General features: G+C 39.4%; 1 protein-coding gene across 1 annotated transcript in view; it reads right to left on the bottom strand.

Moving 5' to 3' along the window:
* NLK (nemo like kinase) overlaps positions 1-13,507 on the bottom strand; it is a 168,524-nt gene extending 155,017 nt beyond the window's left edge. Inside the window, exon 1 of the mRNA XM_045985973.1 lies at positions 11,868-13,507. Within this exon, the coding sequence (XP_045841929.1) occupies positions 11,868-12,325 (458 nt within the window). The 5' untranslated portion in view covers positions 12,326-13,507. The remainder of the gene's footprint in view (positions 1-11,867) is intronic.
* Between the last annotated feature and the right edge of the window lie 206 nt (positions 13,508-13,713).

Below are 13,713 nucleotides of genomic sequence, written 5' to 3'. Positions count from 1 at the left end.
AAATATCTGCGATAGTCACACATCTATCAACAGTCAGACAAACACTGTTGGGTTATTTACCCCAAATTAATAAACTTTGAGGAGGTACTACATTTTCACTCAAACTGGTAATAATAATTACAAGAGTCAACACATACCTAGGGCCAGGCACAGTTCTTTGACTTTACGTATATACGGATTCATTTAATCCATACAATAACTTCTTTGAAACAGATAACACTACTACTATCCCTGTTCTACTCACTACGACCATGAGGCACACAGAGGTTAAGTGAGAGAGCAGAGCCAAGATTTAAATCCAGTCTATAATCATAGTACTGGCTCTTAACTACTAACCCATACAGTCTCTTTGTACTTAAATTTTGTCCTTCTCTGGTCATTCTTTCACTGCTTTTGTTCTCAAAGTTCTTCTGAACTACTTTTCTTTAAACTGAAAAGAAATAATATGTAAGTGTTGAGATAAAAAGCCTGGCCAAACTTTTAATTTGCTAGCTTACGATTATGATTCATTTCAAAATCATTACTTCCACGCTACAAGGAATATAATTTAATTTCCGTACATATCACTAGGTAAATAATACTGTAACATCTGAGGAATTCAACAAAATTAATTGCTAAGATTGATAATGGAAATATCGTTTTTTTTTTAAAGAAGTGTTTTTTTAAATTTCCTTAAAGATTTGTTTATTTATTTATTTATTTATTTGACAGAGAGAGAGATCACAAGTAGGCAGAGGGGCAGGCAGAGGGAGAGGGGGAAGCAGGCTCCCTGCTGAGCAGAGAGCCTGAAGGGGAAGTGGGGCTCAATCTCAGGACTCTGAAACCATGACCTGAGCCAAAGGCAGAGGCTTAATCCACTGGGCCACCCAGGTGCCCCTGTAAATATTGTTTTAATACAAGGAAGTCACTTTGATATTCTTTGTCCTTGTAAATCTCCTGGGAAAAGAGCCCCTTAAACTAACTGTTGTACTAAAATGTCTAACATATTGAAATGATATTTTAAAGTGTATTATAATTAATTATTTTGATTTTTTAAAAGGATACACATAATATTCATTTTGAATACTGGCTTTAATACCCACCCAGTTAACTTCATAATAATCCCAATTCCTGCAACATGTAGAACCTGGGAAAAGGAAAACAGAGGAAGCCAACCAATTAATCATGGTTGAAGTTCTCACCTAATTCTCTCAGGCAATTCAAACACAAACCAAGTATCCATGTGTCCCTTTTCCTGCACAGTACCTTCATTACTTGCCATTTTTTTGGGCTTCTGGATTACTTTGAATAAAGCTCAAATTTCCCCACATCAGTATTACCAAAATTTTAGCCATGTCAAGGTAAATATAGAAATCAATAGTTTCCTATTTTTAAAAACTAAAATGAGAGAGAGGTAGAAAAGAAAGGGGAAAAAAAACAACCAAAAACCTTTGCACCAGGCTGCCTGTTAACTTAGATGTGCAATGAGATAATCACCGGATAATTGCACCCTTTGGGTACTTCTGTACTGGTAAGATAATAAAGCAAAACAAAGTCACCTGGTTTATTTCAATTTACTTACACAATTTGCAAATCTGCAGTTCTCTGCCATGGTACATTAAGAAAATTAGCATGTAAGAAAAATCACCTGCTTATGCAAATTGAAGGATGGTTTTTATCCATGCAGACAGAAAAAAAAAAAACAGCTGCAATCTGGGTCAAATGACTAATTTTATCTATTTGTTCAAATGTCTCTCTTCACCTTTTCTCTGTAGCTCAGAGCAAGAATTTTAGGTCAAGGAATGGATAAACAGTAAGTTTCTGTGTTGTCCATTCCCCTGTAAGGAGTTTGCTGCCTGACAATACTGAGCCCTACACTACTGAAATTGAAAACAAGACTGAGAACTTTATCTAGATAACAAAACCACAACACTGAGAGAGGAAAGAAATCAATGGAGGATATCTGATCCAACTGGGAAGGAAAGCAAACATGGCAAGGATCAGGTACCAATTATACCTTCTGGTACCTTAGGCAAACAAGGCTTCAGAAAAGAAAAGGAAAAGACTCCAAATGATTCAGGGCAAACAGGACAACTTCTCTACAGAGAGCATCATTCCACTTTATTCTATAAATGCACCCGGTCAAGATCTTCTGAGTCTGATATAAGTTAGATGAATGCATTCTTGGTAACTAATGACTGCCTTCCTAGCATCTGTTGCGGGAATTCATCCTTTCCACTTACAACTGACTTCCTTTCCAGGTCCACGGTAGACCTGATTGCTCCAAAAGTAATACTAACTCTACTGACATCATTGGTTCAGAAATCAGTATACAATCCAATAAAGGTCAAAGAGACTCTACTACTGTGCTGGACAATAAGGTAGTCAGTACACTTTATATGAAAAAAAAAAAAAAAGAATGTAAAATATCTACTTAATAATTTTCATAGAATAACATGCTAAAATGACAATATTTTGGCTAAAGGTGTTAAAAATATATTACTAAAATTAATTTCACCTGTTTCTTTACACATTTTTAAAATGTGGCCACTAGAAAATTTTAAATCACATACGTGGCTTGCATTATGTATCTACTGGACAGTGCTGCTAGTTTGCTGAGGGCTTCTGTGAAAATGCTCCCTTCCTATTGTGTAGAAGCTTTAGGAAGTCACACTCCTGCTCTATCTCTGGGCATTGTATGCCCAAATGGCTACAGCCTTAAAGCTGTGACACAGCTCATTTTGTGCTAGGTCAATCCGCCAACTAGTAAAGTCCCTACACAAATTCAGAATTTAAAAGAGATTCCTTAAAAAAAAGAGAGATTTCTAAAAACAAAATACTGTAAATCAACTTGCTAATGTAACCACTGGCCTCCGAATCATCATAGCTATTACCCACATGCACACAAAAAGACAAAATATTTAGTATTAAATTTCATTTAAAATTTTAAAAATCAGGGGCGCCTGGGTGGTTCAGTGGCTTAAAGCCTCTGCCTTCAGCTCAGGTCATGATCCTAGGGTCCTGGGATTGAGCCCCGCATCAGGCTCTCTGCTCAGCAGGGAGCCTGCTTCCTCCTCTCTCCTCTTTCTCGGCCTGCCTCTCTGCCTACTTGTGATCTCTGTCAAATAAGTAAAATCTTTTTAAAAAAATTTTTTAAATCACTCCAAATATTTAGGAAAGCAAGAAAATAAATCTAAAATGCTAAAAGGTAAAATATTACCAGAAAAACAGTATCAAATTTACATTTAGGAAGGAACTGATAGTCCATGTGCAAACAGGCAGGCTCTTCATAACTAAGTATGTATAATCCTTACCAGTAGGTCAACAGAAGAAAATAAATGTCTTGGACAAACTGCACATTTAAAATCTGATCCCAAATTTGAAAACCCTATGAAAGTCACCACACTGAATAGGGTTACATTTATCTCATTCTTCCTTTAAATAATTTTAGAAACTATTCAACATCTGTAGTCTTGAAGAAAGGTGTCATATGGTCAATAACAGACCTGACTTGTCCACAAATAAAGCTACAATGCTTTATAAATATTAATGCAATTTTATAATAGAAACTTAGAAAACACAGGCTTTTATAAATGAGGAAACCAAGACCCAGAAAACTTAAATAACTTTATCAAGGTCATAGGGTTGTTGGCAGCAAGGCAGGACCAGAAACTTGTCTCCTAACAAGTTTAGTTGAGTACTCTATTACCCTGTCATTAAAAAAATTCTTCCCAAGCAAATGGCACCTTGAACATGATAAACACTAAATTCTCTGGTTTATTAAACTAGAAATAAAAACTTGGGATTTGGGAGAATTTTATTAATAATAAAACAGAATGCTGCTAATAAACTTAAGACATTCTTTAGAATCAAATGTGTATAAATATATATACACACACAACACACACACACACACACACATTTATATATCAGAGAAAAAAAAAAAACATACATAATCGTTCTCTCAAATACCATCAATGACCTACCTGCTAAATTCAACGGCCTTTTCTCCCCCTCATTTTCTTTGACTTTTTAAAAATCTGTACCAAAGATCACTCCCATCTTCCCAACAATCTTCTGCCATGCATAGGTTGTCAATCACTATAAACACATTTTCCTATCTGACTGCCCTTTAGTTCTGCCTCCAATAATTTCCACCGACAACTGAGAACATTCCCTAAGGCTCAGGCCTGAGCTACCTCCACTCTTCTCTTTATATGTCGAAATATACACATATGTATCTCTGAACAAGTCACTCTCTAATTTTAAAAACTTTCAATGGTTGCCATTCCCAGTATTTCAACTTTTTTCATTATCACCCCCTCCAAGGAGCCTTTTTAGACATTTTTCCCCCAATCAGACTTCCCGTGAAATTTTAATACGACAGATATGCTATACATTTGTTATATATATGTGTGTTTTATTCATAAAAAGTGTAAGTTTTTGCCCCTCTCCCACTACCAGTGGTCTCTTCAGCAGAACACTCCAACTTCTGGATCCAGCTTTAGTTTGTGCCTCCACCCTATCACCTCCCACCCTCTCCACAGCACTTTAATTTCAGTAACTCCAGCCCTACAGTCTCCTGCGTAGGAACACATCCATCTAGAATGCTCTTCCCCATTAGCTCTGGTTCTTGAAACTCAGCTGAGATATTACTTCTTCTAGAAAACATTCATACTGGGGTGCCTGGGTGGCTCAGTGGATTAAAGCCTCTGCCTTCCTTCGGCTCAGGTCATGATCCCAGGGTCCTGGGATCGAGCCCCACATTGGGCTCTCTGCTCAGCGGCGAGCCTGCTTCCCCCCCTCACTCTGCCTGCCTCTCTGCCCACTTGTGATCTCTCTTTGTCAAATAAATAAATAAATAAAATCTTAAAAAAAAAAAAGAAAGAAAGAAAGAAAACATTCATACCTTCCACAGAAATCCCTCCTCTGTTCCCATAATATCCAGGGAATATCTCTATTGAATCATATCTACTACTACATATCGGCTACTATTGTATCAATGGAATGAATTATAATTATCTATTTAAAAGTCTCTTTCTTCCACTACATCATAATCTTCTTTAAATCCCTCTCATCTAGCACAGGGCCTGGGAAATAGCCAATAACAAATAAGTATTGTAAGAACTAGTGAAAATCCTCTTTTTTTTTTTTGCTTTTTTTTTTTTTTTTTAAGATTTCATTTCTTTATTTGACAGAGAGAGAGAACCCAAGCATGGGGAGCAGCATACAGAGGGAGAGGGAGAAGGGGCTCCTCACGGAGCAGAGAACCTGATGCAGGGCTTGGTCCCAGGACCCTGGGATCATGATCTGAGCTGAAGACAGACACTTAACTAACTGAACCACCCAGGCACCCCATCCTTTTGTTTTTATTTCAAATTGAGTTTCAACTCTCCATCAAGACTCCCTGAAAGCAAGGATGTATTATTTTACACCCTGTTTACTTAACTGTAAGCTCCTTTAGGGTAGTATCATAACTAAACTCTATATGCCAGTACAAGCAAAGAATAGATAATAGCAGAAGCTTGATAGAGTTTATAAAATTATTTATAGAACTAAATATCCTCATTAGAGTCTACAGTGGTGCTGGGCCATAGCAGGTTGATAATAAAAATACACTGACTAGTGAGTTCCAGCAATGTCAAAACCTCTGTCTGATAGTAGATATGATTCAATTAGACTAATTCAAAACAGAGATATGAAGCTAGGTATAAGTAAAGGCTGCCAATCATAATCAATGACAGACATCACTGTACACACATTTCCTCTACTCACACCATTATACTTAACTGTTAGAGTACAACTCAATAGTTTCCTTAGTTTCCTTTTCATAATGCCAGAGTGCTAGAATTTTTTCTAATGTCTCTTGGCTAGGTACCTTAGAACTACCAACTAAGTTTATGACGTGTCACATGCTTATTGACAGTATTACAACTGTTGCCTCAGGCACTCTCTGTGTTACCCCTAAGCAACAACCCGATCAAACTGACAAACTGTATTAGTTAGGAAATCACTGTTGATCTGCATTAGATGACCCAATCAACAAATAATTCACTGGAGTATTATGGATGCACAGGGAATCATAAATATAACCCAAATAGAACTTTATAATGAAAGAGCTTCTACCCAATGACTTCTTTCCATTTGGTTGGATGACAAATGAGAAAGTTTCTTTGGCCTTCACAATTACCATCAAAGAAATCAGATTAGCATTAAAAAAAGAAATATACATTATATAAACAGTTGATTCTTTAACTGCTAGAACATCAGCAAATCTAATAAAAACAACCAAGAACAGTCACTCAGTTCTACAATATAGAAGTCAATGAAAACTGTAATACACCAAATTGTGAAGATAATGAAATATTCCAATACTGTATTAGAGGATGGCCTTCTGTATCATGGAACGACATTTCTATAATTGCTCATGGTAAAGCCCCAGAAACCCCAGAACTTAAATTCAAACAAACATTCAGTTAATACATTTTGCAAATATTCTTCTTCCAGCAAGCATTTGAAAGCTAACTTTATCTGTCCCCATCTTTTTTTCAGAACATGCACTGGTGGTACTAAGTGATGCCTAAAAAAGTGGGATGTAGGGGTGTCTGAGTGGCTAAGTCAGTTCAGCACCTGCCTTCGACCCAGACCATGATCCCAAGATCCTGGGATCGAGTGCCCCGAGATGAGCTCCCTGCTTAGTGAGAAGCCTGCTTCTCCCCCTCTTTCTGCCACTCCCTCTGTTTATGCTTTCTCTCATTCTCTCTCTCAAATAAATAAATAAAATCTTTTTTTTAAAGTTGCATGTAGTTTTGAAGGATATTGTTGTTTTAGCTTGTTTGAAACAGCAATTCTTTCTGAAATGTTTTTTCTTAATAAAAAATATTTATCTTTCTTTCTAAGCTAGTAATCAGTAATATAAAATTTCTGCCCAAGAATAAAATGAGTTTCTTTTGTTGTAAATAAAAGTTCTTTTGTTGTATTGTGGTTTTGTTTTATTTTTGGTTTTTAAATATAATTTGGAAAAATCTTGTCAGGAACCTAAGTACAAAACGACTTCCAATGTTAAAGGCTATAGCGTTTGTATCACCAAAAACCCAGTTCATTATCATTAGATTGTGTTACTTTTATTCTCTCTGACTTCTCTACTTTATGACCATGAACCTGCAGTTTCTAAAAGTGAGTTCGTTTGCAGTTAAAATTAACAATATAGATTTCCACATTTCTAGTTTCACACAGATGCTTTGTTATGTCTAGAAGAGAGACCGTTTCCTTTTTATGGTGCAGGCTCTGCTTCTTCAAAGCTCTTTTCACAAAGCAGAGCACACCAACCCCCCCACCCCACCCCAATGAATCCAGCTGTGGCAGTTAATCCTGGCCGATAGAGAAACTTCTCAATACTACAAATTCTTAACCTGTAAAACACAGTTAAGAGAATATACTCCAGTATACTTTTTTTTTTTATTCCAGTATACTTTCGAATGCAACTAACTCTAGGATTTTCCCCCAAACACATCCCAAAAGCATTCCCCATTTTTCCAAATTAAAGCTGGCTATTTGAGGTGTAAAAGGACCAAAGAAAACATCACAAAAAAATGATGCCTCTAATTTTCACAAGATGAGCAAGCTAGATGATATCTGCCACGCATGAGAATTTACACTGAATAATTTTTCATTAAATCACACATATTTCCCCCACCTCACTGGGATCTTCTTTAGCAATTCACACTCTCTCATCCAAACACAAGTAAAATAAGTTTCCACTAAAGCTGAACTTTGACGGTAAGAATGTCCTTCATTTGTCACGTTCTGAGAAAGAAAAAATTAATTTCTTTCCCACTACATAAATCCATAATACTTTCTAAAACGTGTAGATGAACTGACTAGAATACCTGCAAAGTCCATGCAAACATGTTATTTTATATATTTTAATGTGTTTGTTTTTAATTGTTAGTAACAGATATATAGCACATAGCACAACTAAGGGGCACTTTATGGTATGTAAAGTCATGCTTCCAAAAATGGTCTGCGTGTTGTTGATTTCACCTGATAAATCTGGCCATACATGAAGTCATTGCTGCATACATTAACACGACAGGTTTTTCTACCAACAATAACTAAAATAAAAACAGCTAACATTCACTGAATGCTTACTGTAAACTATACAGTGTAATCATTGGTTTACAAGGATTATCTCATTTAATCTTCATACCAATCCTAGGAGAGGTGCTATTATTATCCTCATTTTATAATGAGGGACAGAGAGGTTAAACAATTTATTAAGATGACACAGCTAGTAAGTAAGTATCACTATAGTGACGCTGAAGTTTTGAAAGACCGACATAAAAGTAACCCGCTGAAGGTATTAGAATAATAAAATTCAAAGTTCTCCCAACTTTACCTGGAGTACAAAGAGAAGAGACCAAATGAATCCCAGGATCTTTGATCTTTCAATTAATCAGATAAATTAAAAACCAAAACACTAATATTCTAAGTAGAAGCTTTTCCCAGACTCATTATCAAAGTGGCACTATATACCATTAATCCAATCAGTATTTCAGGTTGTCATTGATAAAACTGATCGAGTTTAGCAGTCCTCAAACCTCTCTCATGTGGTCAACTTCCTCCAACTCTCAAAATTATACACTTCATGAGTCCCCGAAGCCTTATGCTATAACACTTTTTGTTCCAAGGTTGTCACATTTTTAAGTTTAAGTGAGTACACTTTCCTCTGGTCAATGTGAACTATGGACAAATAGGTATTTATATTATCCTCACCAAATGACTGAGGTTTCCGTTTGCGGGTTGTTTTGTGTTTTGGTTTTTCATTATGAAAATGTCCATATGGATATCTGAAGCCCTGACATCTGATAAAGGAAGGTCAAATTATATATGATGCTTTGATAACGCATGAACAATATTCTGTCATTGGAATGAATGTATCTCAGGCTACCACATGATCATATTACCAGGTAAACTAGAACCCTTACTTTGAGATAAAATACAGCAGACAGTTGTTAATGAAACCTTAATTGAACTGTCAAAGCACCATCTTTACCAGCAAGCTAAAAGGTAATTCACTACTTTTACACAACTGTCCAATACTGATAAGTTATTCCACTAGTTAAATTCAACAGAGAGATAAATCAAGGATGGCTGACTAAATTGTTCAGTGATAAATCTGACTGGTAAAATGCTATACCACTTCTATATCTTTCCGTGTCTACACAGAGGAAAAACAGTATCTCTCAAAATGACATGCAATGTTTTCAGCCATCAGTTAGTAATTTTAGGTGCAAGTCCAGAAAAAGACTTGAGAGCAAATACAGCTTCCTTTTAAAGAAAAATACCTGCAAAATGCATTAAATAAATATAAGAATCTAAGTAAATCTTATGATGCCCAAGTAGTCATATGGGAAAATATTTTTATGTCCCATTTTAATCATTTTATAAAATAGTTTCAGGTTCATTAAGTGTTCCCTAAATTAAAAAGAAAAATTCTGGTTCAGCTAGTTAATATGTTAAAAAAAAAAAACCTCACTAATATCTTTAGCTTGGGTTTCAGAATACTAGTGCAATTCACTCTGGTTTGGTGTTCAAATCACTAGTTTTAACAATTTTACTCGGGTTATACAGCAGTTAAATTCCAAATGTAATAAGCAATTCAGATAGCAAGTCATCAATATGTAAATATAAAAATAGAAAAGGATTTGCATACTAAAATGCACACCTGGAAGTCTTCCCTTTTTTCATACTGAATTGTACTTCACCTGTAACAACTGATTAAAAACACTCAATGCAGCTAACCGGAAAAAGCGTGGTTAAAGAAGAAAAGAACAACCTGACCAGGAGATCAAGTAATCAAACAGCAAAGATTCCACAGCACTGTGCTAAGTGCAGAGGAGAAAAAGATGTACTCTGGTAGATACAGTCCGTACCCTTAAGGGGCTTACAAATGTTGTGAGATAAGGCAAACACAAAACAACCGGCATAAAACAGAAGATGGTGTACAGAGAAGGTACACTTCAAGAACAAGGAATGAACTCTGCCGGTGATGGAAGGGGTCAATCACTGAAAGAATACAGAATGGATTCAAATCAAAACCATTTAGTTTTTCATATGAAAGTACTTCAGAAGCGCCACTACCAGAATGTTTGCTGTGGGAGATGTTTCAACACTCCAGTTTCTCACCTTCTTCCCCATAAAAAGAATCTTTTCCTTTAACACGGGCTTGAAGTGAAAACTTCTACAAGTCATATCATCTTTTGAGAAAAATGCAGAACAGTTTTAGAATACAGTGAATGCTGTAATCCACTTCCCTTTCAGTATTAGCATTGTATGTAAAGCACTAAAATGAAAGAGAGCATCTAGGTCTAAGAAAATCCAAACAAATTCTCAGCCAGTAGATGACAAAATTTAAAGCAAAGAACAACCTTTTTCCTGTCCACACCCCCCAGGCCCCACAGCTTTAATCCTCAAGTGTTAGGCAAGGAATGGAAGTTCACAGTGCAATCCCTGGAGATAGGATATGGAAGAGATGAAGGCAGGAACAGACAGGTCCCTGAGCAGACTGACTGAAGAGGCACCATTACCGGCTATACTCCTTCCCACCAGGAATCCCATACACCTTGGAGGGAGCACTGCACTGGAGCTTCGGCAGCCTCCTTGGAGAGCTGCTGGGAAAACACTAGACCCGACTAATTTAAAAACAAAACAAAACAAAACAAAAACAGTTCACATTGTAGTCTAGATTATAAAATCTGAAATATAAAGATGCCCAGATACATGCAAACATGACACTTGTATCAATTATAGCCTGAAAAACAATGACAAAAGGAGACATTTACCAGGCTAGTTCCAAAGAGTTCATTTTCCCGTGGTGATGGGGGCTCTTCTAGACATTAACAAGAATCTATTTTTGAATGCACTGAAAACATCACTTCATTTGTCCACACCAGATTACTTAACCCTTGAGAAAAAAATTCAGTTTGTTCTAGTTTTGATAGCAACAGGCCCTACAATGATAAATTCGTTTTATTACAAACTACTAAGAAGAGCAAATAGACAAAATGTGGCATTTAAGAAGCACTCAAGACTTTTTAAAATACCCTAGGACTAGTCAAAGTGGAGCAGTTTCATGTGTTTAAAAAGTATACTACTTCAGCAACCAACCAAGGGATAACAGCAACTTAAGAGACACTAAATGACACTAAAACATTACACAGAATGTGGGCCACGGCATAGCTACAGTCTACTGACCTCATTTGTGGTACTCATGTGTGATGCTATATTTAATGCATTCTTATCAAAAAGCTAAAGCTACATACTTCCCAACTGTAGCTTTATGGTTTAAAATACACCACTCAAGCAATGACTTAACTGGTTCAAGTATGAACCCTATCTTCCTTCTGGGGAACAAGATCACAAATTAAGGAATGAAAAAGCAAAAAGGAGAGCGAAGTACTTATGCAGAGTATTACCCAATGACAAGACTATTCTAAGGAATCAAGTTTGGGTCATCTGTGACATCTGCAGCAATTGAGCAACTGATTCAAACTCCATCCAACCTAAGAGATGACCAAGGTCTGTAGCAATACACATTTCATACATCCACCCAATGATCCTACATTCAGTGGCTTGCTTTCTAAACCAAAAGTCGGGTAGACAGCAAACGTGTGTGAATCCTCGGAGGGTGTTCTCTCCCATGATTTGCCAGGACTCGAAAACATAAGCCCAACCAGCCAACACGCTGGGCCTCTGCGTGAGGGTGGCTTCCTTCAGTTGACGCGCTCCACTTCGGTCAACATGGAGAGAAGCATGACTTGTTGACGCGCCCAATCACAACCGTGAGAAGAAACCACGAGAAGCTGCGTTCTTCTTTTGATACTCACCAGACAACACCAAAGGCTCCATATCCAATAGGTCTATCCGGCTCAATATCCAGCTGCTGCTGTGGATGATGCGAGTGTTGATGGTGGTGCGCCTTAACTGTAGCAGCTGCGGCAGCCTGTACCTGAGCTGGGGCTGCTGCAGCTGGTCCAGGAGCCTGACCCGGTGCAGGTGATGGGAAATATGGCTGTTGTTGCCCAGGGTTTAACATGGCTGCAGCTGCGGCCGCTGCTGCGGCTGCCGCAGCAGCCGAAGAGGTATGCTGCTGTACAGGGTGGACAGCGGCAGCCGACCCCGGATGAAGATGGTGTTGAGGGTGGTGGTGGTGGTGAAGGTGAGGAGGAGGGAGGTGCGGAAGGTGGTGGTGATGGTGGTGGTGGTGACCTGCTGCTGCTGCAGATGTACCGCCATTGTAAGCCGCCATCATTTTTGCGTTGGCTCTTGCGCCACAAAGAGACATTCAAAAAAATGCCCTTTGATGGGAAAGCAAACTGGGTCAAGCTGTCATTTGGCCATTTAAAAATGAAGAAAAACCACTCACTCCACCTCAAAAAACATGGAGCGTAACTGGCTTTATGTCTTCATCAGTCAATCCAAACAAGTTAGAGGATCTTGGTGTTTAGTTTTGGGGTGAGCGTGTGTGGAAGGGTGTGGACTGCCAAAAAAAAAAGAAAAAAGAAAAAAAGAAAAAGAAAAAGAAAGGAAAAAGAAAAAGAAAAGAAAAAGGGAAAAGGGACCCCTTCCCCCCAGGTTTCCTGCCACAAGTGGGTACTAAAACTCCATCCTTAATTGGGGGGAGGTTCCAACTTTGAATGTGGGAATAAAGGCCAAACCTCCCGACCCCCTGAACTCCACACACGAAAAGGATCAGGTAACACGCCACCCTTGGAATCTTGTAAGAGGTTTGACTCATCTACCCCTTCCATTCCCACATCCTTTTCTAAACACCTACCACCTCCTCAAAAATACAATTTTATATATATATAAAAAAAAAATTCCAACCACCCCAATTCTAAAGATGGGGGGAAATTTTTAGGGAAACCAGCTTCCCCCCCCTCGAACTCTCAGGCCTTCCTACATCTCCCCCTACTCCTAGTCAGGCTGACCTGATTGGAGGGGGGTACTAAACTTTCCAGAACAGAAAACAGCCAGGGAAGGAGGCAGGAGGGACAGAGCGAGCAGAGCAGGCGACAGGGCAGAACGGAGAGGAGAAAAGAGAACCGGGGCAAAGTAAAGGTAAGGAGGTGCAGGGAGGAATGAAAGAGAGGTGGGCAGCACTCGGACGCCCAGAGGGAACCGCCCCGGGATGAGGTTAGGGTCCCGGGGCCAAAGAATAGGAGCCCCGGGAGGCGGGCGGGGTGCAGTCGGAAGCGGGCTGATTCCTGCCCCCGCCGCCGGCTGCTTCTGCTGAGGAGGGTTGGGGGGGAGAGCGGGTGGGTCCCCCCGCGCGACGGCCCCCGCAGGGCTCAAGGCTGCTCCGTCTCCCCCCCTCCCCCCCACCCGGCTTCCCGTCCCCGCGGCCGCTTTCTCCTCAGTCGCTGCCGGCCGCTTTCTCCTCAGCCGCCGCCTCCTCAGCCGCCGGTGCCGCCGCGGCCGGACTCACCTCCCCTAGCAAAGCCGGATAGAGCGGAGCCAGCGGCGGACACGCGCAACCAGCCACCGAGGCCCCGCCCCCGCCTCACACTGACCGGCTGCCCTAGCCAATCCACGCCCACCTGTCTGCGTCTGCCTCCAATCCTGGGCCCGTAGCTTCAGACAGGCGCACTGTTCGGCCAGTGGCAACAAGGTGTGGGTCTCCTGGGGAAATCCCACCCCCGATCCGGGATGGGCAGATACAGGGACCAATCA

Source organism: Meles meles, chromosome 18, assembly GCF_922984935.1.
Source record: "Meles meles chromosome 18, mMelMel3.1 paternal haplotype, whole genome shotgun sequence".
NCBI lineage: Eukaryota > Metazoa > Chordata > Mammalia > Carnivora > Mustelidae > Meles > Meles meles.
Note: the sequence above shows the minus strand (reverse complement) of the source record. Positions and strands in the feature narration are given on the sequence as shown.